The sequence below is a fragment of the Eurytemora carolleeae genome, unplaced genomic scaffold, assembly GCF_000591075.1.
Source record: "Eurytemora carolleeae unplaced genomic scaffold, Eaff_2.0 scaffold1071, whole genome shotgun sequence".
NCBI lineage: Eukaryota > Metazoa > Arthropoda > Copepoda > Calanoida > Temoridae > Eurytemora > Eurytemora carolleeae.
Window position 1 is genome coordinate 12,393 of NW_019397356.1, and position 24,687 is coordinate 37,079.

A 24,687-nucleotide genomic window follows, 5' to 3' on the forward strand; every position below is an offset into this window, starting at 1 on the left:
GGATCCAGTTGGGCTGTTGACAGATGCAAAATATTTTCTTACTTTTTAAATTTCCAGTTTTTAAACACATTTATATAGTTCTCTTGAATTTCACAACATCAAATATCTCATTTTCAGTTTTAAATTATGATCTAAAATATTTTTTTTTCTTGCCAAACAATAATTATTTTATTTATTACATAAAGTCTTGCTTTTTCGTCTTCACCAATATCACAGATATTTAATTTCTCCAATTTTATACTGGTTTGACTTTGAAGTGTTATCACGCCTTGGCCTTTGGTTTTAAAACTGTAAAGAACTTTCGTATTTATGAAGTAATTTGCAAACGAACGAACGATTTCACTGAATGATCGTTCAGTTAGAAAGCGAAATGAACGATAATTTTTAGAACAAAACCATTTTTTTAGACGATGAAAAAACTATCGAAATTTTTCGTTCACGAACGATGAACAAACGAAATGAAAAAAGTCGAAAAGCTTTGATTTTTGACCAACATTTTTTAAAAACTCTCTTTCCTCTTACTCTAGGAGATATATATTTCTTTTGTTAACAATATTCAATGAATATTTATTAGTAATAATGGGAATACATTATATATATCTAAATATTACTATATTAATTCCAAATATATCTACAAACATTTTATCAACTAGCATTGTTTTAACAAGGAAGATAAAAATGGAAAGTTTTTTTTATAAAATTTAAGAAGTATTTCAAGAAGATATTAATTAATAACTTTGAAACATGAATTTGGCATCTAGTGTTGTATACTGTATATTGTATATTGTATATTGTTTATTCATCAGGAATATATATCAGAAAACTCTGCTGAAAAATTAACAAATTTAACAAAATTAACAAATTAACTTTGTAACTCCTTTTTCTTTGCATTAAAGGGACTGTAGACGTAATTTCAAATGATTGACCATAATTACAGTGGCATGTCTGATTCACAAATCCACAGAGTACCTTACTCTTTTAACGTACATTTGGCTGAGCAAGGAAGACTAAATCCTAAATTTTTCCGCAAAAACGCTTGTAATTGTTCATAATTTTGTAAGGAAACTATTTTTTATTTAAAAATTCACTTTTTTCTCCCCCGTCTATGATCAAACTACGGTTTACACCTTTTGTGAATTGGACTATTGTGAATTGGACTATTGTGAATTGGACTATTGTGAATTGGACTATTGTGAATTGGACTATTGTGAATTGGACTACTGTGAATTAGACTATTGTGAATTGGACTATTGTGAACTGGACTATTTCGAACTGGACTATTGTTAATTGGACTATTGTGAATTGGACTACTGTGAATTGGACTTCTGTGAATTGGAACTACTGTGAATTGGAACATTGTGAATTGGACTACTGTGAATTGGACTTTTGTGAATTGGACTATTGTGAATTGGACTATTGTGAATTGGACTACTGTGAATTGGACTATTGTGAATTGGACTCTTGTGAATTGGACTATTGTGAATTGGACTATTGTAAATTGGACTATTGTGAATTGGACTGTTGTGAATTAGACTATTGTGAATTGGACTATTGTGAACTGGACTATTTCGAACTGGACTATTGTTACTTGGACTATTGTGAATTGGACTACTGTGAATTGGACTACTGTGAATTGGAACTACTGTGAATTGGAACATTGTGAATTGGACTACTGTGAATTGGACTTTTGTGAATTGGACTATTGTGAATTGGACTATTGTGAATTGGACTACTGTGAATTGGACTACTGTGAATTGGAACATTGTGAATTGGACTACTGTGAATTGGACTATTGTGAATTGGACTATTGTGAATAGGACTACTGTGAATTGGACTATTGTGAATTGGACTATTGTGAATAGGACTACTGTGAATTGGACTATTGTGAATTAGACTATTGTGAATTGAACATGCTACTCATGAAAAGAGGGTCACTTGAATTTTCGTCTTCAATCTCTTTAAGCGAAGCATTGTTAATGAAAGAGAAAAGGAATAAATTGATTGGTAAAGAATAGTATAGTATTGCTTTGTAATAACAATTATACTTCTTAATGGAGCTCACAGTAATTATTGTGTATAACACAATTATCAAACCAATACAATTTATATACCAGAACAATAACAACAGTATAAACAGTTCATAGTTCTCATGATTATTTCTGACAATGTTTAATGTTAAATCTGTAAAACACTTCACTGTTTTATTTCTTTTTAATTAAATTAAATCTTACTTTTATTCATACAATATGCATTATTTAAAAGATATTCAAGAGTTAAGGCAGCATCAAACATCAACTTTAATTGTTAGAATAGTCGAAAAACTCTCAAAATGCGCTAAAACACCATGTTTAGACTTTTAAGTTCTGGAAAAAACTGACCTAAAACTTGTAATTGAGACCGATTTACAAATACAGGTTGTAGTGAATAAAAAAACTTTATATGAGATTTAAATTTTAGTTTATTTTCTGAATATATTGAGCATATAAAGAAATCTATTTTGTCTCTAAAAGTAATTTATGCTCCGAGGATTAAATATAATGCCTGATATCCTCCCGACCAGTGGATAATATATTCTCAGGTAGTAAAATACCAATGCTAAATAATTAACGTAAAATTTATGATAAATAAACTAGGAAATTCTACAAAACCTTATTGATCACAAGTCAGAACTTTTGAACTGTGAATCAATGGATCAAGTATTGATCTCCATTTTGTGCAGTCCTATGGATTTATTTCATTCCTCTTCGATATCCTGTGGTGGTCAAACATGGCCAATATTAGATATCGAGATCGGACGTTTCAGATACACACTCCAAAGAAAGTTCTTTCCTCTGGTCTTTTATAATATAAATAGAATTTCTTATTTTAGTTTTCGAAAAAGTCCAATATAATGTATGCATATTCCTGTTAGACTAGATAACTTTGACCCTTGTCTTTAAATGGAAGGACATCTGGGTATTTGTCTTTTCTTCCAGTTTTGTACGGACTCTGTACTTTGGCAAGGTTAATGAGAACGTGTGAGTTTCCGTTATGTTGACTAAGAACTCTGTTCTGAAGATTGGACCGGTTTGGCAGTGTACTGCCACTACTTGATGTACTGCTGTTTGTATAAACACTACTACTACCATGGTACCCACTACTGTAGTCTTCACCAGGATTAGTAATTATTTTAAAATCTCCTAGGGGATTGCTAGTTATCTTATAATCACTTTGTGGATTGGAATTATCAGGATAGTAAAGGGGTTCACTATCAGTACCGTGGGTATTTCCCAGAAGTGGGCTTTCTTTAGCACTAAACAGGTCCTTACTGTTCATTCTTTTTAGTCTTTGATTGAATAAATCCTCCTGCAAACTGATCTTATTAACTAGGTTAGGGTTACGGATCTGGGTATTGTATTGAGGCAGGAGAGCTGAGGGTTGCTCATATCCATCCATCCCGTCCGTATCACCACTGTAGAAAGATTCACCAATACGTTTAGACGGTGTAGCACCATGATCCCTGTACGGTGAGCCGCCGTACAATCTTGACGGTGACCCACCGTCCTGAAATCCATCATAACTTTGGAACATTCCCTCTTTAGGATAATTGAAGAGCTCCGTTGTGAACCTTGACTCTGAGTAGGTTTGATGTGTAGGGATGGAAGATTTATCCTGCATGTAAAGATAATCACAGGGCATCTTGTTACTCTGTCTGCTCTTCATACAGCTGTAAACAATGACGAGAAGAACCAAGCAGATTAAGATTAGGATTGATCCACTTGCTATACCTGAACCAACACCAGAAATTAATTTTTAACATATATCAGGAGGTTATGCTTTTGCTGTGATTAAAAGAACTGTTCTGGCAATTTATATTGAATCCACATTTTCTTCATTATTTCTGATGAAGAAATGCGCCCTCCCTGAAATTACGTTTACAGTCCCTTTACAATCAAATCTAGAAAGGAGTTGGCTTTTGGAATATTTAAATTATTAAACTGGGTTTCCCGCGACATTTTCGTTTTCCTCCTGAACTTTGCAGTGGTATACCGGATAGGGCAATGTCAACAATTTTTTGAATAAAAGAATTCCAAGAAGAAGATTGGGAAATATTTTTCCCAATATTTCTATAGAACCAACTCCTTCATTCATTCGGTATTTTATTTAATAAAGAAATTAATGTTCTCGGTTTTGTACAAATACTGTTCGCCAGAGAATATGATTTGAATTTGAATTTCTGGTTCCTATGATTAGAATATAGTCGGATTCTCCACATTGTAACTTGCTGCTGGGAACCTCCAGTAACCCCTACACCACAAATGGGTCAAATAAAGGAAAGCCGTTTTACCTGAGTTACAGTTGAGCTATTTCATAAATCTTTATATTTTATTAAATTATTCCTGTATTTAGAATCTGTTTTCTGTTTACTGTATGTCTACTGGATGACATAAATAAATCTAAGGCACATCCAATGGTGTTTTATTTTTATAGCAGTTTTACTAATTGAAATATTAAACTCAAACCACCTGGGACTAGGTTTATGTCCCAGAACACATCGGATGTTTAAATTGATTTTTTGTGTAAAACATTTTAGATATTTTTTAGATTTGAAAGTTACGGCAAACCCTCTATCTCAACATAAAATATGTTAGTTTCGGCAAGTTATACCATAGAACTGAAAATCAAGCATCTGCCGCCAAAGACAATAAGGTGAAAAGCCCGGCTATCAAATTAAGTCTCTCAAAAAATAGCTGTTTTTGGGAGTAAGCCTGAACATTTGATACAAGTTTTCTTTGGCTTAACAAATATCACAAAACTTAGAATTTTTTAAATACTTTGGAAAAAGAACTGAGCTGAAAACTTTAGAATTGGAAACCCTTAATCCTGATCGCTTAATCTGAATATCCACAGTGGAAACTTTTAATTTTCCGCTCTTGTTGGGTATCACATTTTCTACTATGCATGTAATAAAGATAAGTTTGATTACAAATACACATAAGATGCTATATCGATTGAACTAAAGTCAGTGTTAATCAGCCGACTTTCAGAGCAAACAAATTTAAATTTAACCATGCTAATATGAACTCATTAAAAAACATATTTCGTCACATTTGAGAACTATAGTCATTTTGAACGTTAGTCTTAATAAACATTAATCCAAAACTTACGTTTGTCCAATCGATGATTAGTCCAATTGATATGACACCGCGAATGCGGGAAAATTATAAAACCGGCTTTTAAAAGTTAAAGAGCGCATCTCTAAACACTAGAAATTAATTTAACTCTAGAGATTAGCAAAAAGAGAGAATCAAGCATTGATCTCGATATCCACAATTCTAAAGTTTTTATCTCTATTACTTCCTACAAATAAAAATTTGCTAATCCCATATATCTTTGAAGCCTGGAGGTGTAAACCTTAAATATTTAAAACATGACTTTAATTGTGCTAGCAGAATTTAATATTTGAAATATCAAAGGTCTACAACTTCAGGTTGCAAAGATAGTGTATGTTATTAGACATTAGAGATAATGTGTCGAGGAATCAATTCATTTTATTCTAGTTTAGTGAAAAGTTTTAATCAATAGTTTGACCCCTGCCTGATTGTCACATGTAGCTCCTTCCAGGAGACCAGGCCGGGTCTCTGCTAGTCTAAGCAACCAGCTGAGAGAGCAGGAACACACCAGAGGTGTTCCTCCGAGCCGCAGCGTACTCAACTCAGGACCCACCTAAATAGAATAGAGGTATTAGGAGATAGATAGAGTAAATATTTACTTGACTACAAGTAAACTAATATCAGTGCTTATTAAGATAATTAAAAGTAAAGAATGGATTTCCAGTTTATGTATTTCAGGTATCAAGCCAGGAAATGGTTGGGGCGGAGATTGTATGTGCTCTAGTACAAAACCTCTGTTGTTCATAATTATTGATAATTGCGCAGTGGAATTAATTAAAAGAACTCTGTAAGCGTAATTTCAATTAACTCTCAATGCAAAGATAGCAATGCCAGATTTAAAATGTATTTTTATAAGCTTGGTCTGATCATTTAAACTGTTTAGTTTCATTTGCGGTGAGGTTTCAAGGGTACCGTTGTAAATCGGGCATTTTTATACTTGCATAGAGGGTCACTTGAAATTACGCTTATGTGTATTTGGAAGATGAAAAAGCCGCTTAAAGGAAAAATGAAAGAGGGTATAGGCTGAAACCTGAACACTTCAGGCGTTGATTACAATTACAATTGATACAATTAGGTTTCTCTGGGATATCTTTGTTTTCAGATTGGTTGCATATTTGCTGAATATGATCTGTTTAAACCTACCATTTCTATACAAAATTGTATATATATATATGAATTTTCGTATAAAGGAATTGAGATTTTGTCACAATATTACATTTTTTAATTACTATATCTTTGCAGCTTAAAGGTGTAAACCTATGATTTTTCAAACTTAGATTATTTAATCTGACAGAAATTATAGTATGAAATATCAAAGTTCTACAACATCAAGTTGCAAAGATAAAGGGAATAGAAAATATGAGTTTGTGACAAAGACTCAATTCCTTTGACACAGTTTTATATCAATTTCTCGAGACAGGAACATCAGATATAACTTTCATGGCTTGCGATCAAGAGCTAATGTGATTAGGTTTCAGCCTATACCCCCTTTCATTTTTCCTTTACAGTCCCTTTAATTTATAAGTTGATTATAAAGCTACTGAAAAAGCTATTTGCTTTAAAACAACATAAAATGCACACAAGACTGATAAAATGTCGTCATTTGAACGTATGAAAGTAGAAAAGTATCTTTGAAAATTCAATATTTTGATTTGGTATTTTTTACGTGTGTTTAAATATCCTTTGAAAAACTATTTCATTGAAAATATATTTTCTTAAAAATTTTGTTTCAATTTCCAATTCATTTTTCTTTTGTAATTTTGTTCTTTCTTTCCTTTTTCCTGACCTCCATTTTGCCAAGCTGGTGTTCTATGCATTGTATTATTCTGTCAATATATTTCCGTTCTTCCACAGAAAACAATTTCATTTTTCACCGCAAATCTCTCCGATATTTATTTATTTGAAAACAATTTGTCCACCAAAAGTGTAAAGTCAACCAGCATTAGAACTAAACAAAATACTTTTATATTTTTCTTTTTCTTTATTATATTTTTTCCAGATAGTGTATAAGAGATATTTTGTAATCTCAGCGTAGGCGGCCCTAAAACTTTAGAGCGCACGGGCAGCCGTGGTACATTTGAATTTCAGAGCCGGGTCAACCTTTCCGGTCCTAGTTTGTACTGTATCGCTCGAACATAGGGTAAATAAAGCAGACACTCAATAGGACTAGCCGGTGCAACAAGGTTGACGCGGTCAGACTTTATGTTGAATTTACTTTTACGAAAGAATCTGAGGTGCGTGTGCGTACATCTAGGGTGCCCCCGACGTTGTCCAGGTTTATTATTAATAGTCATAATACCTCTCGCCGTGAAACCCGTTTACCCGCGCTTAGTATTAAATCATGTTTTTTGCTGAATTGTCCGTTGTAGCCCCTGGTTTTTCAAATATATCCAAATGTTTAGCTTCTGTCAAACCCGGGTACTAATAATAGAAATTCCTTTTAAAATATTTCAGCCAATTTGGTTCAGCCATAAATATACAGATATATATATATATATATATATATATATATATATATATATATATATATATATATATATATATATATATATATATATATATATATATTCAATCTAACTCATGCTGCCGAAGAGTGTTTCAACACGAAACATGTTGTACAGCAATAAAACGGAAAATAAGCTTATCATAATAAACTTATCGTATATATACAAATATATATATATAGTTGCGAAGAGCTTTTTTTTAGCTATATTTCACCCTAAAACGTTAAAATTATAAATAACTTTTACTGGAAGTATGAAGGTTTAAAATAAACTGGTTTTAATTATGGTCTTAATTATGAATGTTCAATAAATTTCACATTACTTTGAAAAAAATGATAAAAAAGTGTCACAGATAAGATAAATGAAAAATAAAATATTGAACACCGACTCACCTTAATATTAAAAGAATATTGTTAAATTATGTACGTGTCAAATTAAAGTAAACGTCACGTTAGAGCTACATGAGAAAAAAATGTCATGAATTTATAAAATGTAACCAAAAAACATGGTAATCTCATATTTTGGCTTAAAATCAAAACTTGTGGGGCTGAGAGGTCACAAATTGGCACCAGCAATTTTGCATAAATTTGGTTTTTTTCTTTGGTACTTTGACCTCACCTGGTCAGGGTTTAGTGTCCTCCAGGTCAGCTGGGACAAATCGAGGATTCGGAGGTTAGTGGATGATCTGAATATATCGGAGGGAATCGGAGCCAGCTTTTTATTGTTGGCTAAACTCACATACCTAAATATTTTGATGGTTTCAATCAAGCAATCAATTAATTAATGATTTTCAGAAATAGACCTTTGATATTTCAAACTAGATTAAATAGCCCAGGATTGAAATATCAAAGATTTAAACTGTGTCCCTGATGTCTTCGGTTTGTTGAATATTGTATTATTGTATAGATAAAACAAGCTTGCTATGTTGTATATTGTATTATTGTATGGAAAAAACAAGCTTGCTATGTTATATATTGTATCATTGTATAAATAAAACAATCTTGTTATGTTATATATTGTATTATTGTATAGATAAAACAAGCTTGCTCTGTTGTATATTGTATTATTGTATAGATAAAACAAGCTTGCTATGTTGTATATTGTATTATTGTAGAGATAAAACAAGCTTGTTATGTTGTATATTGTATTATTGTATACATAAAACAAGCTTGTTATGTTATATATTGTATTATTGTATAGATAAAACAAGCTTGCTGTGTTGTATATTGTATTATTATATAGATAAAACAAGCTTGCTATGTTGTATATTGTATTATTGTATACATAAAACAAGCTTGCTATGTTATATATTGTATTATTGTATAGATAAAACAAGCTTGCTATGTAGTATATTGTATTATTGTATAGATAAAACAAGTTTGCTATGTTATATATTGTATTATTGTATAGATAAAATATGTTTGCTAAATAAACTTCAAACTTTAAACCTCAATATTGGTCGACCCTTCTATACGCTATACACCCTACACAGTGACACAATACTCTGCAACTTTACAAAAACAAACAAACACTGCATTAGGTTGCACACACACAGTGCTGCATATACAATAATATCATTTGGTTGACAAACACGTTCCAATTTCAACCGTTATAATTTGACTCTCCCCTCTCCTCCCCCCCTTTCAGTAAATTTTAGTTACGCACGCAAATGAGCTTTTCTAATACTTCATGATGAAATAAGCCAGGAGCCACCAAATCTTTGTTTATAAATAGAATATTATAAAAATATAATACTAGTGTTTCCGGGAGGTATATTGTCAAAAGCTTCAAGAATCTGCAGTACACTTTGTATTAAAACATTATGATGGGGAGCTCTTGAACCCGAGACTAAAGAATGAGGAGTGTTAATAAAGAAAGTATCGAGAACCCGGTTTCATGAATAAAGCGTTAGGCAGTTTTGCAAATACAAATATTTTTGTTAAGAAATATTATTTCTTGTTGTTTCTTTACATTCTCTTAAATTTCCTGCTCTGGTATCACATTTATTTTCACAGATAAAAAGGATTTTTTAAGTACTTCCCCGTTTGAAGCTTCTATACTGTATACTGTGCAGAACTCTAGTTGCCTAACAGTCGGCCCGGTAAATCAAATGTACCGAAGTTTTCAGTGGTATTTTCCTTGATATAAAGAAATTCTATCCAATATCCACCTTTCCTTAGTACTACACTCATTAATAATTACTAGATCATACAAAACCTATCTAATATCCACCTTGCCTTAGTACTACACTCATTAATAATTACTAGATCATACAAAACCTATCCAATATCCACCTTTCCTTAGTTCTACACTCATTAATAATTACTAGATCATACAAAACCTATCTAATATCCACCTTTCCTTAGTACTACACTCATTAATAATTATTAGATCATACAAAACCTATCCAATATCCACCTTTCCTTATTACTACACTCATTAACAATTAATAGATCATACAAAACCTATCCAATATCCACCTTTCCTTAGTTCTACACTCATTAATAAATACTAGATCATACAAAATCTATCCAATATGCACCTGTCCTTAGTTCTACACTTATTAACAATTACTAGATCATACAAAACCTATCCAATATGCACCTTTCCTTAGTACTACACTCATTAATAATTACTAGATCATACAAAACCTATCCAATATGCACCTTTCCTTAGTTCTACACTCATTAATAATTACTAGATCATACAGAACCTATCCAATATGCACCTTTCCTTAGTTCTACACTCATTAATAATTACTAGATCATACAAAACCTATCCAATATGCACCTTTCCTTATTACTACACTCTTAATAATTACAAGATCAAACAAAACCTATCCAATATCCACCTTTTCTTAGTTCTACACTCATTAATAATTACTAGATCATACAAAACTTCTCACCTAAGGTTTGGAATATCGTCAAAGGTTCCTGGAAGAATATTTGTAAGAACTGGCATGTTGTTGAGGTGGAGGTTGATGAGGGACGGGTTGAACCTGATCTCCAGGCTCCTGATCATGTTCCCCGAGAGAACCAGGTCGGTAAGGTTGTTCAGGTTCGGGAGAGAGGGCAGAGCCTGCAATTTGTTGTAGCTCAAATCTTTAAAAAGAAACCAATATTTAGATTTTTTAAATGATTTAAATCATCATTATTAGGCTATCTTTGCTCTACAAATCATTTCAGGGAAACATTTATCCATGGTTAAATTTATGATAAAAAATCAATTATTTTGAGAGAGAAAAAAAATATTTAATAATATTTAATTTAAAATATTAGTTTCCTAATCGGTGTATGTTAGGAGAGGAGTGTAAACTGTCAGGTTCAAGAATTGAGAGCAGATTATCTGATAAATCCAGCTCCTAAAATATCATTCTTTAAATAACAGAAAAAATATTTATTTTTTAAATAAATTAAACTTTGAAAGCTGCACTGTAGTATTTGTATCTTATAAACTGCATGCAGTGGTTCACAATTATCAAAGGCTCTAATGAAATTAAATAGGAGCTTTTATTTAAAGGGACTGTGAGCGTAATTTTAAGTGACACTCCATGCAAAGATATCAATGCCCGATTTACAACTGTATCTCTGAACCCTTAATCTGGTAAAAACGTAGAAGATGACCCCGCTTTTCTGATTAGAAAAGTATTTACGCTTACAGTCTCTTTAAAATAATATTAAATAGTATCATTTCATCAAAGATTTCCACTGCACACTGCACACTGCACATGGCGACGAATTTCTTTTAAAATTGCGGCCGCAGATTTTCCATGAGACGAACCATTATCAATTCTTTTTGTTATATCTTATCATAGACTTGGAATAAAGAAATACTTTAAAATCGTTTATTTTTTTAGATTAGAGGACCACTTGAAATAAAACCTACAATCCCTTAAATTAAATTTATTTGATCTCATTGTTTCACTTTATCATTCGATGCATGTACATGAGATATTTATATAAAATATGATTATCACGTTCTTGTACTATTTCTAGTTAAACCCTTCTCTTTGTTGGATTATACGAATAAGTGTGAAATAAAAAATCGGGGATTTACAATATCTTTAGGAAACAGAACTTATAAGTCCAAATAACGACAAGTTTTTGAATATATACATCACACTGCAGGAAAAGGGACCTCGCTTTTTTATTTTTAAAATCAAAATGAAACTTTTCAGGTTTGAATTAATTTTTGATAAGAATTTGATTTTCTGAATATTTTCTGATTTCCTTCTGAACCAATTAAAGAAAGAGAAATGAATCTTCATCAATTGATTCAACAGTTCGCTTTATCCAAGGATATATTATATTCTGCAAATTGTATTTAAAGGGACTGTAAAGGAAAAATGAAAGGGGGTATAGGCTGAAACCTAAGAATCTCAGGATTTGATTGAGACATATAAGACATCTATCTGATGTTCCTGTCGCGAGAAATTGATATAAAGCTGTGTCAAAATTATATCAAAACGTATATATGTAACATTTTGTGTAAGATTTGTAGTATTATTAAACAGATCATATTCAACAAATACGAAATCTGAAAACAACGATATCCCAGAGGAGCCTGAGAAACTCGAGTTTGCTCCTATTATTATTTGAATTTAATAATTTTTCATTTTTAAAAGATATAATTGATAATATTATCTATGCGTCCGGAAACCCAGAACTCCAACTAATGACAGTGCAGTATTATTGTCACATGTCTCTGTCTGTATTACTTGACCAGGCTACTACACTGCCATTGGAAGGAGTTCTAGTCACGTGATATGGACGTATATCTTACATATATACGTATTGGTATAATTTCGACACATTTTTATGTCAATTTCTTGAAACAGGAACATCAGATATATGTCTTACATGTCTCAATCAACTCCTGAGATTTTCAGGTTTCAGCCTATACCCCATTCCATTTTTCCTTTAAGCTTCAGGTATTAAAATAAGGTAGTCCTACAAACACTTTTCTTTTCAAATTCGAGTTCCTTTTGTGACCTTGTCGCACCCTCCAGGGGCGTATACTTTGTTTTTAAGAATTATCTCAAACTCCCCGAACCACCTTGGAACCAAAAGCTGCCACTTTTTCAGGAGGGGACGTTGATTTAGATTTAAAAACTTCTTGTTTTTTCTCCATCTTATTGTTTCATGTTGCTGTAATCTCTTTTGTATCATTAAAAGTATAATTAGTTTTCTTATTTAACTCTACATTAAAGGACAGTGAACGTCTCTACAAATGATAAATAGAGCTGAAACAAGAAAACCTCAAAAATAGAACAAATATTAGTATTTGTTTTGTTAAGAGTCATCATGTTGTTTAGGAGATAAATAAGATAAACATAAAGTAAAATTATTTACACCAAGAATTAACAATTACAAAAACCTTGTACACTGTACACTTTACACTGTACACTGTTAACTTAAACTGTGTTTGTACACTGTACACTGTAAACTGTACACTGTACACTGTTAACTTAAACTGTGTTTGTACACTGTACACTGTACACTGTACACTGTACACTGTACACTGTTAACTTAAACTGTGTTTGTACAGTGTACACTGTACACTGTACACTGTACACTGTATACTGTACACTGTGCACTTACACTGTACACTGTACACTGTACACTGTACACTGTACACTGTACACTGTACACTGTACACTGTTAACTTAAACTGTGTTTGAACACTGTACAGTCTCTTTAAGGAATTGAGCCTTTGCCGCAAATTCAAATATTCTAATCCTTTTATTTTAACCTGATGGGGAAACATTTTGATATTTCAAACTTGAATTAATTGATCTAAAAAAATGCATAGTTTGAGAAGTTCTACCTAATTGGGTTGCAAAGATATAGGATTCGAATATTTGAGTTTGCTTTAAAGACTCAATCTGTTTGTACCTGAATATTAGGAGGGGTGATGGTGGAAGCTTGAATAGCTGGGATTAGATTCTGAGACAGGTTTATGGAGCGAAGACTAGGGAGCACACCGCTCCAAGATCCCAGCTCTCTCAGCAGGTTTTTAGAGAGCAGCAGTACCTCCAGGTTCTGTAGGAACTGGAAGGAATCAGGATCAATCTCTCGGAGTTCATTCTCACTCAGATCCAGGACTCGAAGCTGGACTAAACCTGAATATAAAAACTTAAATTTCAAAATATAGAGTTCCCTGGTTGTTATTAAAAAAATCTAAATAAGTACTAAGTCTGACTCTAAATAAGCCTTAAAAAACCTATCTAACCTGAACTTTTTTGTTCCTCTTATCAGAAACACTAATCTGTTTATTTTGTGGTAAATAGATTAAATTAATTTTTTGTTCTTTTCCGCTGTTTTTTACTCATTAGCACTTAATCGCTATATTAAAAGTTTCTTTTTGGAATGGTGAGTTCAGGCGCTGTTTTAGATTATGTCCATTGCATTTGAAAGTTTCTGGGTCTGGTTTTAAACTAATTTTCCTGCAGTTCTAACTCAATTTCTGCAGGTTATATTCCAGGTTGTTAATTCCTTGCTTTGTTAAAGATAATTATACACATTCTATCCAACTATTAGAATTCTAAACAATAGATTTTTAATCTCTTATTCCAGCTAATTACTCCTTAATTACCTAATTCAAACTTCTTCTCTCTCTAAACTACCATTTAAATCATTAAACTAATTTTAGGAAAATATAAAATAAATTTAGAAGTACAGTTTAAACTTTACACTAGGAGTCAGCAGAGCTGGGAACTTTTGAATGGTGGATATCGGGATTAATGCTTGATCCACTCTTTTTCTTAATCTCGAGATTAAAAAATTCTTTTTCTCCTCTTGTTATTTATCTCCAGATTAATTAACCGATCGGGGTTAAGGATATACTATTCTTAAGTTTTCAGCTCTGATCATTTATCCTTTTTACATTGGGACCTTAATAATGACGAAGTTAGCCTTTAAAATATTTTTATATGAAAGATATTTTACGGTTTAATGCAGCAGAGACAGGGAAGAAAATTACCATACTTCACCTACGTATAAGATAAAAACGACGATATCTTCTTGTTTGAACTTTTATTAGAGATAAAAATGGTTTCTGAACAAAGAAGGAGCTCCCTGGGGGGGGGGGGGGCAAATTAGAAATTTATAATCATATGAATAAATGGCGACAAAAATTTCTAGATGTTGCAATTATTTTGGATGCCCTGGACTAATTCTCAGGATGTTCCGTAGATTAAATAAATTACAGTAATTACGTTGTTAATGAACAAATAACACCATTAATTACAATTGGACTATTTACAACAATTTAGGAAAAAAATGTACCAAAAACCTTGTTTATAACTAATTTACTAATCCCAGGTGTAATTCTTTTTTATAATCATTAGACAAAGACTTTATCTGATACTTAGTTATAAGTTTCTTTCTAGAAAATTCATTTTAAGAATAGGTTGTGTAGGATTAATATGATTTTACTACATTAATATCATCTTCAATGCATGATGTACATTTTCTTTCTTGTTCTTTCAAAAATTCGAAACCATTATTATCCTTTAATTAATATAAGTACATTCAAAAGGTAAAATCTAATAAAAAAACACTTGAAAAAAGTTTTTTAGCATTTAATGTATGTATATTGTGAACTAATCTATATAATAAAGCTCTTCGCTCATATGTATTTTCATGTTTATATGTTAGCTATAGCTGGCCAAACGGATGGACAAAATTGGCTGAACTTATTTGAGGGAACTCATGGGTATCCCGAGGATAAGATAGGTTAAAGACAATTCAGCTATTAATTGATATAAATAGTGCTTACCCGTAAAAGCTGTGTTTTCCACCCCTTTGAGCAGGTTTCCTCTCAGGTTTAATATCTCCAGGTTCTCTAAACCATGGAAAGCTCCAGGTTTAATTCGGAGAATATGATTTCTCTCAACCTTAATATTTCGGGGTTTAAGTATATTAACCTTTACATAGTTTCCATGTTTTAAGTTTTTAAACTTTAAGAAATAAAAAGAATCTTTTTACTATTCACCCTGTGGATTCAGTAATGTTTTTTGCTTATTATACTATACAAACAGAAATAAATGATATTAATTTACAAAATAAATTAAAATTAAAAATTAAATATGGTAAATAAACTTTAGTTAATAAATTTTATTCCGGCATGGTTAGGATTGATCTTTGAAAAGTTACTTAACAATTTAATAAATGTTTATGAGACAATCCAAACATTTTATTCTTTATCTTGAACAAAATTTTCGTAATTTGGAAATACTTTTGAAGGTTCTACATAGCGAATAAAATGTAACGGACTATTTTTGAAAACAAAAACTAACCTGTAGATTTATTAAACTGTTTAGCTCTAGAAACTGATTTTCTCCAAGGCTGCTTAAATTACTAAAAAAATTTTATTTTAATGTTCATTGTTCATGAAATTAATTATTGATTGAAAAAAATACCTGAAAGAAATATTAAGATGGACTAATTGTCTGTAGAAGTCCAGGCCATGGTCCAGCCTAACTATAGAGGTCCGGGAAAGGTCAAGACTTGTTATCCTTAATAATGATAACAATAATAATAATAATAATAATGTAGGAAACTGAATACTCTCCTCACCACAAGGTCACAAAAATATAGGGATTTTACCATTAGATTTTGTGGCAAGTGTTCAGGTCCATTTAAATTAATTTTTAAAATGATCTTAACTTTGATATTTTGTTTAAACTATATATCTATTCAACTATATATATTGTATTCATCTATATATGTACCCATCTATATATGTATCCATCTAAATATGTATCCAACTGTATATGTATACATCTATATATGTATCCATCTATATATGTATCCAACTATAGATATATCCATCTGTACATGTATCCAACTGTAAACTTATACTTATCCATCTATATATGTATCCTTCTATATATGTATCCAACTCTATATGTACCCATCTATATATGTATCCAACTATAGATGTATCCATCTGTACATGTATCCAACTGTATAGGTATCCATCTATATATATTCCATCTGTATATGTATCCAACTGTATATGTATCCATCTATATATGTATCCAACTGTGTATGTATCCAACTATATATGTATCCAACTGTATATGTATCCAACTGTATATGTATCCAACTGTATATGTACCCATGTATAAATGTATTCAACTGTATATGTATCCATCTATATATGTATCCTAATGTATATGCATCCATGTATAAATGTATCCAACCCTTCACCGTGACAAGACGTGAGTGTGTGTGTGTGCGCTCGGTCATCTGGCACTAATTATCTATAAGTTCATGTATAGATAGTTCAGTCAACAAGTTATACAGGGTGTATAAAATGGCTGGTAGGAAAAATGCAAACCATGAAAAACCTCCAAGGGCTACTAACTCCAAGGAAAATAACAAGTCAGAAAAAGTTTTCCTAAGTTTCCCCCATTTTCTTATTTTTCTTATTCATGCTTTTTATCCAGTCTTTCCTTCTAATTTTCTCTTTCTCTTCTCTGTCCTCATTCTCAAAACTCTCGTATTCTTTTTCTCCGCTGCTTTCTTTCTAGCCCACGTTTTGTTTTGTTTTATTCCTAAATCATATTATTCACAACCAAGATGGCATCCCTTTAAACCAAATATTTAATAATCAACACTAATTTATCCTCCTGGCCCAGAACCTTGCCCCTCCTCCCCCTTACTTCTGGCTTTTCCCTATCTTTCACCTTCGCTATCCTTGCTGTACTAAATTTCAATGAAGTGTTAATTTTGAACTTTTTCCACGACTGTTGAAAAAGCTAAGGAACGAATTTGTTTAAAGTATTTGAGCACATTGGGAGTCACAAAACAATGTGTAGGGGTGAAATCTGAGCTTTGACAATATCATTCTTATGTTTAAAATGTACAATGTACATTGTTTTTATCTGCAATTCTCATTTGTTTATAGTGGGCCAACCAATTAAAACAACCTACTCTGGTTAGGCGGGTCCAAACTACATAGTAAATTGTGATTTTTTATTTGTATTATCTCGTGCTTTGTAGTTGAATAAAAATATGAAATGAACTGTATATGTATCCAACTGTATATGTATCCATGTATAAATGTATCCAACTGTTTATGTATCCAACTGTATATGTATCCATCTATAAATGTATCCAACTGTATATGTATCCATCTGTATATGTATCCAACTGTATATGTATCCATGTATAAATGTATCCAACTGTATATGTATCCATGTATAAATGTATCCAACTGTATGTCCTTATTATCCAGTTCCATTCCAGACTTGAGACTTGAGATGGAATTTGCATCCTCCTTTGTTTCTCCTGGGTTCAGATTTTACAGATATGTCAACTGGGAGAACTAGGAGAACAGAGAACCTTAAAGATAAAATCCGCCAAAATCTAGATTCACGGGAAAATCCGCCAAAAATTTCAAGGTTTGTAACTTTTCCACGTTCAACATCTTAGGAGTTAAATTGAGGTTAGATTAGATTAGTTACATGTTGCAGACATCCATAAACTTTTTAGATTAGAATAACAAGAAATCCATTTTTTCTTATCATCAAAGTTAGGAAATCTTAATATATAAAATGTGTGTTTAATGTTTATGCGTATAGTTAATTTGTGTACATTGATGTGTTTAGATTTAAATATTTTCAATGTATCGGCTTGATGACGGATATTATTGAGATCAAGTATTAATAATTTCATTAAATAGCTAACACATGCATTTATTTTTGCCTGATATCAAACAGAGCTGGTGGTTCAGTCAGTAAAAAAATAAACAAATCTCTTTTTTCCATTTATTTTGTTTTCAGCCTGATGTTTTGTTTATAAAAGTTTATATAAACTTGATACAGAATCCTTGATTAGAATGATGACTCAAGCATTTAGCCAGAAAACAGACAAACATTTGGAAGATTTTCCAAACCAAACCAAATATCTCGAATCATTAATACTTTTTAGTCTAAACCCAAACCAAATCTTTTATATATTCTTTGTTTAAAAACAAACGCTTTAAAAGACATTCAGACCTGTCGAACACTCCTAATATGGTTTGATGATTTTCATATCAATCTGTGAGAATTAACTAACACTGAAATTTCTGTTTGCTTCTGATTGGTTAATGAAAAGAACTGTTCTGCAGTGAGAACAAATCAAAATACAATTATTTCAATGTATATTTATTGTTCTCAGGTGTAGCCAAATATATCGATATTTTGAAACCCAAATATAATATTGCTTTCAACCAACCCAAATATATAATTGTTTTCAACTAAACAAAATATAAATTGTTCTGAACCAAACCAAATATAAAATTGTTTTCAGCCAAACCAAATCCAAACCAAATGTATAATTGTTCTGAACCAAACCAAATATATTATTATTGTTCTCACCCAAACCAAATATATTATTGTTCTCAACCAAACCAAATATATTATTGTTCTCAACCAAACCAAATATATTATTGTTCTCAACCAAACCAAACATATTAATGTTCTCAACCAAACCAAATATATTGTTCTTCTCAACCAAACCAAACATATTAATGTTCTCAACCAAACCAAATATATTGTTCTTCTCAACCAACCCAAATATATGATTGTTCTCCACCAAACCAAATATATTATTGTTCTCAACCAAACCAAATATATTGTTGTTCTCAACCAAACCAAATATATTATCGTTCTCACCCAAACCAAATATATTATTGTTCTTAACCAAACCAAATATTGTTCTATGTTGAGAAACCAGCCCGGCCCTGGACATATTCTAATTTGTTTTTAATTGTTCAACATGCAATTGTCCAATCTATAAATTAATCAGACAAGACCAATAACAAAAACTAATTTAGGTTTGGGGCCAGGGGGCGGGGGGTGGTGGGAGAAGGGGGGGGCATTATAAAGGTCGACTTTGTCCAAACGTTTACCCTTCACAAATTCAGCCAATTTCTGATAATAGAAGGCTTGTAAAAACAAAATTGATAAATAAAATGAATTTATTACAATTTTCTTTGATTTAGGCTTTTTCATATTAAACTTTGATTATTGTTTAAGTTTATCAAATTAAAAAATAAAATGTTTTTTAGTGCAAAGACGACTTAACATGTTGTTATCAAGCTATAAAAAAACAGTTAAAAAGGAGTAATTTGCAAATAAAACAGAGTTTTGTTTGAAAAATGCACTTTCTGGTTCACTGTGATATAAAAACTTTGATCTGCTTTGTCGTCTGTGTTAAAATAAAAAACGTCTTAATTCTCTTAATTATATTGAACATCTTCCAATTCTTGTAACCAATGGAATCTTGAACAATGTTTACTATGTACAAACCTTGGATTGAGAAAGTGTGGTACAGTTTGAAGATCTGATGTACTGCAGGAAACTGTTGTACTTATACACTCACATTGACTGTATACATAAACAATATAAGTTCTGTAAAAGTTAAAATTAAATCTGCAAATTTGATATTTAAGTTTTCAAAGGAAATCCAGAAACTAAATGTTTATTTTCCTTGGACACTTTGCTTCAACTGTCTTCGTCAGGGTCCCCAACATCAGGAGGAGAGAAACAAGAAGCCCCTTAGTGACCCCTAGTCCACAAACAGGTAATCTGGAAGCCCCTGACTTCCTCATAGGGCAAAAATATCCCATATTTCTAACCCTAAACAATAATTTTCTTTTAATAATTTCAGATTCATTTTAAATTTGTTCTGTATATTTGTTCTTATTTTCTAATCAATTTGTATATTTGTTCTTATTTTCTAATCAATTTATATATTTGTTCTTATTTTCTAATCAATTTGTATATTTGTTCTTATTTTCTAATCAATTTATATATTTGTTCTTATTTTCTAATCAATTTGTATATTTGTTCTTATTTTCTAATCAATTTGTATATTTGTTCTTATTTTCTAATCAATTTGTATATTTGTTCTTATTTTCTAATCAATTTGTATTCTGCTGAATCAAACTCAATAAAAAATTTGGGGTCACACTCAAAAATTCGATATATGAGATAAACAAATTAGTGCATTCAAACCGCATTTTCAGTGCAGGGCTGTGTATGTAGGATTCATCTATAATAGGTAAAACAAAATAAAATTAAATTAAACGAATTGAAATTTAAAATATCTCAACCCCAAGAGTTGGTTAAAATGGGAGTAATATATTAACTAGAGGTTGAAATGGAAGTAATCTGTTATTAAGAAGTTAAAATGGGAGTAATATATTGACTAAAAGTTGAAATGGGAGTAATATATTAACTAGAAGTTGAAATGGAAGTAATCTGTTATTAAGAAGTTAAAATGGGAGTAATATATTGACTAAAAGTTGAAATGGGAGTAATAGATTAACTAATTGTTGAAATTGGAGTAATATATTAACTAGAAGTTGAAATGGAAGTAATCTGTTATCAAGAAGTTAAAATGGGAGTAATATATTGACTAAAAGTTGAAATGGGAATAATATATTAACTAATTGTTGAAATGGGAGTTATCTGTTATCAAGAAGTTGAAATAGGAGTAATATATTGACTAAAAGTTGAAATGGGAGTAACAGATTAACTAATTGTTAAAAAATGGGAGTAATATGCTACTAGAAGTTGAAATGGGAGTAATCTGTTATCAAGAAGTTAAAGTGAAAGTACTTTGTCAAGTAGAAGTTGAAATGGAGTAATATATTAACTAGAAGTTGAAATTAAGTAATATATTAACAAGAACTTAATATATAAATAAAAACTTTAACTATAAGTTAAAATGGGAGTTATTTATTAACTCACATGTGTAATGGGAGTCATATATCAACTCAGATGTTTAATGAAAGTATTTATTTACTAAAAAAATGAAATGGGAGTAAGCTATGATGGAAGCAATATGATAAAAGAAGTTGAAACGTGAAAAGTATTATAACTTTAAGTAGAAAGTAATATATAATAGAAGATTATATAATCAAACAAAACAGTTTTAAAATATCACGTGATAAAGCTTCTGGAAGAAAAAAATACTTTTTGTTCGCATATTTTGTAAAGCCCCGTTAAAATGATGTGAGGGAAATGAAAATATTGAATAAATTTAGAACAAAGAAAACTCTCACTCTCTTTTTAACTATTTTCTTCCCTCTCAATATCGACATTTCTAATCATTAGTCAAATTCACCCTTGTCCTGTATATTTAAAAGAGTGTCTAGTTTGAGGATTAAATAGATAAGGTTTAAGGACAAAAAAAGCTAAAAAGAAATTAAGTGTGTCATGATGTAGTTTAAGGAGTTTGGACCGAGATATGATGATGAAAACATGTCGACGATCAATAATTTTAAAAAATTATTTATTTGAAAATGTTTCAATTAATTTAATGATTTTATTTATCTATTTTTTATCTTTCCAACTTCAAGGTATTATCACCAATTCATGCGATCTTGATAATATTTTCATCAAAAACTTTACAATTAACTTTTTATTTTATCTAAATCTGATCCAGGGGAATATACTAGTTCTTGTAGTAGAGCAGGATTATAAACTAGCTCTAGGAGTAGAGCAGGAGTATAAACTAGCTCTAGGAGTAGAGCAGGGGTATATACTAGTTCTAGCACTTAGAGAAAAGCAGAGATATATACAAGCTCTAGGAGTCGAGCAGGAGTGTATACTACCTCTAGGAGTAGAGCAGGAGTACATGCTAGCTCTAGTAGCAACGGGTAAGTTTCGAATAAGTAATAGAAGTTGATAATATACATTGAACATAGCGAAGGGCATAAAGTTAAAGTAAAACTATACAAAATATCCTTTATAACGTTTGATATTTCCTAGCAACAAACAAGCCCACACATAACAAAGCATATTGTACAAAACAACAATATTATCATTGGAAGAGGATACTATAAAGGAAAACAAACATGGAAAGGAATAAAATTAAGAGTTAACACCATAGATTAATTAACTAATCTATGATTAAATGTGCAAAAATTTTTCTTAATTGTAAATTTTGCCTTCGATCAAAAATTCATGAACCCAACATATGAGTACATGGGGAGGGGTTACTGAACTACAAGGACCAGGGGGAGGTGGTTACAGAACTACAAGGACCAGGGGGAGGGGGTTCTGTGGGTGAGAGGAAAGAAAAATGAGGGAAGGAAAATGAGAAGGGGTCTACTGTATATGTGTATAAGGTGTCAATAAATCATAATTTATTGTATGATACACAACACCGGGGTTCAGTTTTTATCAACTTTATATAGATAGATATATGAATGGGGTCAGTAGATAGATAGATAGATAGATAGATAGATGGATATCAGTAGAATTAATAAAATGAGTTTATCAGATAAAATATGAACTCATTTCAGAAATAATACTTTTTTATCTGCCTTGTCAAATATTATATTTCAGTATCAGACGTTTTCTTAGTCTGAATAAAATTGTACTTTGTCTACCTTTTCTTTTTATAATTCTCAGAAATCCCCCCCCCCCTCGTCAGGAGTCAGAACTCCATCTTCCTATTTTGCCAAACGATATTTGCTGTGATTTCCAATAATTTGGGAAAACCAAATATAAATTTTCACTTTTGAGAATTCACTGGGAAAACTGAAATTTGGCCAACTTCCGTTTTTGCACAAAAATTCTTTCTTCAGATTTTTTTTATTTAGACCAGACATAAACCTTCCCTTGGGTTAAGTGAGTTGTCATAACGGCCCGATAGGTTTAATCGACGATTACTAGATACAAAAAATAAACGCCAAGACAGGCATGTTTTCTGCAGACTAGAAACCCAATCTCTGAAAAATTTTGGTTGATTATTGTTAATTTTACCGAATCCATTATTTTTTATTTCGAGGCCAATTTTACATGACAAGTCCTTTTTTAGAATCTTACTCCAAGTCTTACTGTTTACTTAATGATTTTAAATGTAATATACATTGATGTTATTTTTAATCAAAATATCTCTTTCCATCTCTTTAAATTCCAAGAAAAATAATCTGTCCTTGAAACTCATTTTTTTCTCAAATTTAACTTCAATAGAAACAAATTATCAAATGATAATACTTCTCAATGTTTACGTTTCAAAACTTGATAAATAGTTTGTACTCCATAACATAAGCAGATTTTGTCTCCCCAGTACAGAAATAAAATAAAAAACCAAAAATTCTGAATTGCTAAAAAAATGTTTTAAATGGTCGAATAATAATATTGATAACTAATTGTTGAAATTGGAGTAATATATTAACTAGAAGTTGAAATGGAAGTAAGGCGGGGGAATAGTATTTGAAATTATGCTAATCAACTGTGATCATTCATGTGTCCACAGCTGTTCCTCAATCGATAAAATCCGCGAACTGAATGTCAATTTATACATTACATACATATCTACATATATATTAGAAATATTAAAGAAATGTAAATTTAGACATAAGATCATTAGCGCTAGCTTAGAAATATATTAGTGTGATAAATTGGTAACGTAATCAATGTTTGATATCTCCATAAAAACAAGTATTGAAATATTTAATAAATTATTCTTTTTAAATACAAATTAATTTTTTACATTTTGTGCAGCTTAGTAGTGAAATATATATGATTTTTATGTTGTATAATGTCTATTTTGTATCATTTATGTCACTCTTATATAAAATATTTCTTTAAAAAGTGAATTAAAAAAAACGATAGAGCTCAAGAATTAGCTTCAAACAAGGAAAATTGTCTAAGCCGTAAACTTTTGAATGAACGAAACTGATTTGATCGATTCAATCCAAAGAGTTAAACTAATTTTTTCCTACATGAAAGAATAACAGATTTAACAACGATTAAACCAGATAAGACCGATGAAAGTTCTGTTAAACCGCTACTTTTAATCCTGATGATTCAAAAGTTTCCATTTCTGTATATTTACCTGATTTTACAAAAAGCTTCAGAATCTTAATATTTTCCTCCAGTTCTCGCGCATTTCCGACATTTTCTACTTGATTTCTTATTTTTGTCACTTAGCGCAGATTGATGATGTATTTTAGGGAACCAGGTCCAGTCTTCATATTTTCATCACATTGTAGGAATATCTGGAATATTAAATATG

The 24,687-nt window shown here is 31.0% G+C and overlaps 1 protein-coding gene across 1 annotated transcript; it reads right to left on the reverse strand.

The window, feature by feature from the left end:
* Positions 1 to 1,647: 1,647 nt before the first annotated feature.
* LOC111713703 (uncharacterized) lies at positions 1,648 to 24,687 on the reverse strand. Its single transcript, XM_023488637.1, has 13 exons — positions 24,508 to 24,687; positions 20,142 to 20,291; positions 19,962 to 20,039; positions 16,080 to 16,175; positions 15,957 to 16,017; positions 15,437 to 15,554; positions 13,552 to 13,778; positions 10,940 to 11,018; positions 10,563 to 10,758; positions 8,276 to 8,399; positions 5,578 to 5,706; positions 4,224 to 4,287; positions 1,648 to 3,767 (listed from the first exon to the last, which is right to left on the reverse strand). Exons 2-13 carry the CDS (start codon positions 20,279 to 20,281, stop codon positions 2,908 to 2,910), a joined length of 2,172 nt encoding a protein of 723 aa, XP_023344405.1. The 5' UTR covers positions 20,282 to 20,291; positions 24,508 to 24,687; the 3' UTR covers positions 1,648 to 2,907.

Excerpts from the sequence above, each read along its gene's own strand:
- LOC111713703 (XM_023488637.1), bottom strand. The coding sequence starts at position 20,281 with ATGGGATATTTTTGCCCTATGAGGAAGTCAGGGGCTTCCAGATTACCT. Across the intron at positions 8,400-10,562 it reads GACGATATTCCAAACCTTAG|GTATGTGAGTTTAGCCAACA; the intron begins GTGAGAAGTTTT and ends CAAAATATTTAG. Across the intron at positions 4,288-5,577 it reads GAGCTACATGTGACAATCAG|GGGTTACTGGAGGTTCCCAG; the intron begins GCAGGGGTCAAA and ends TTTGTGGTGTAG.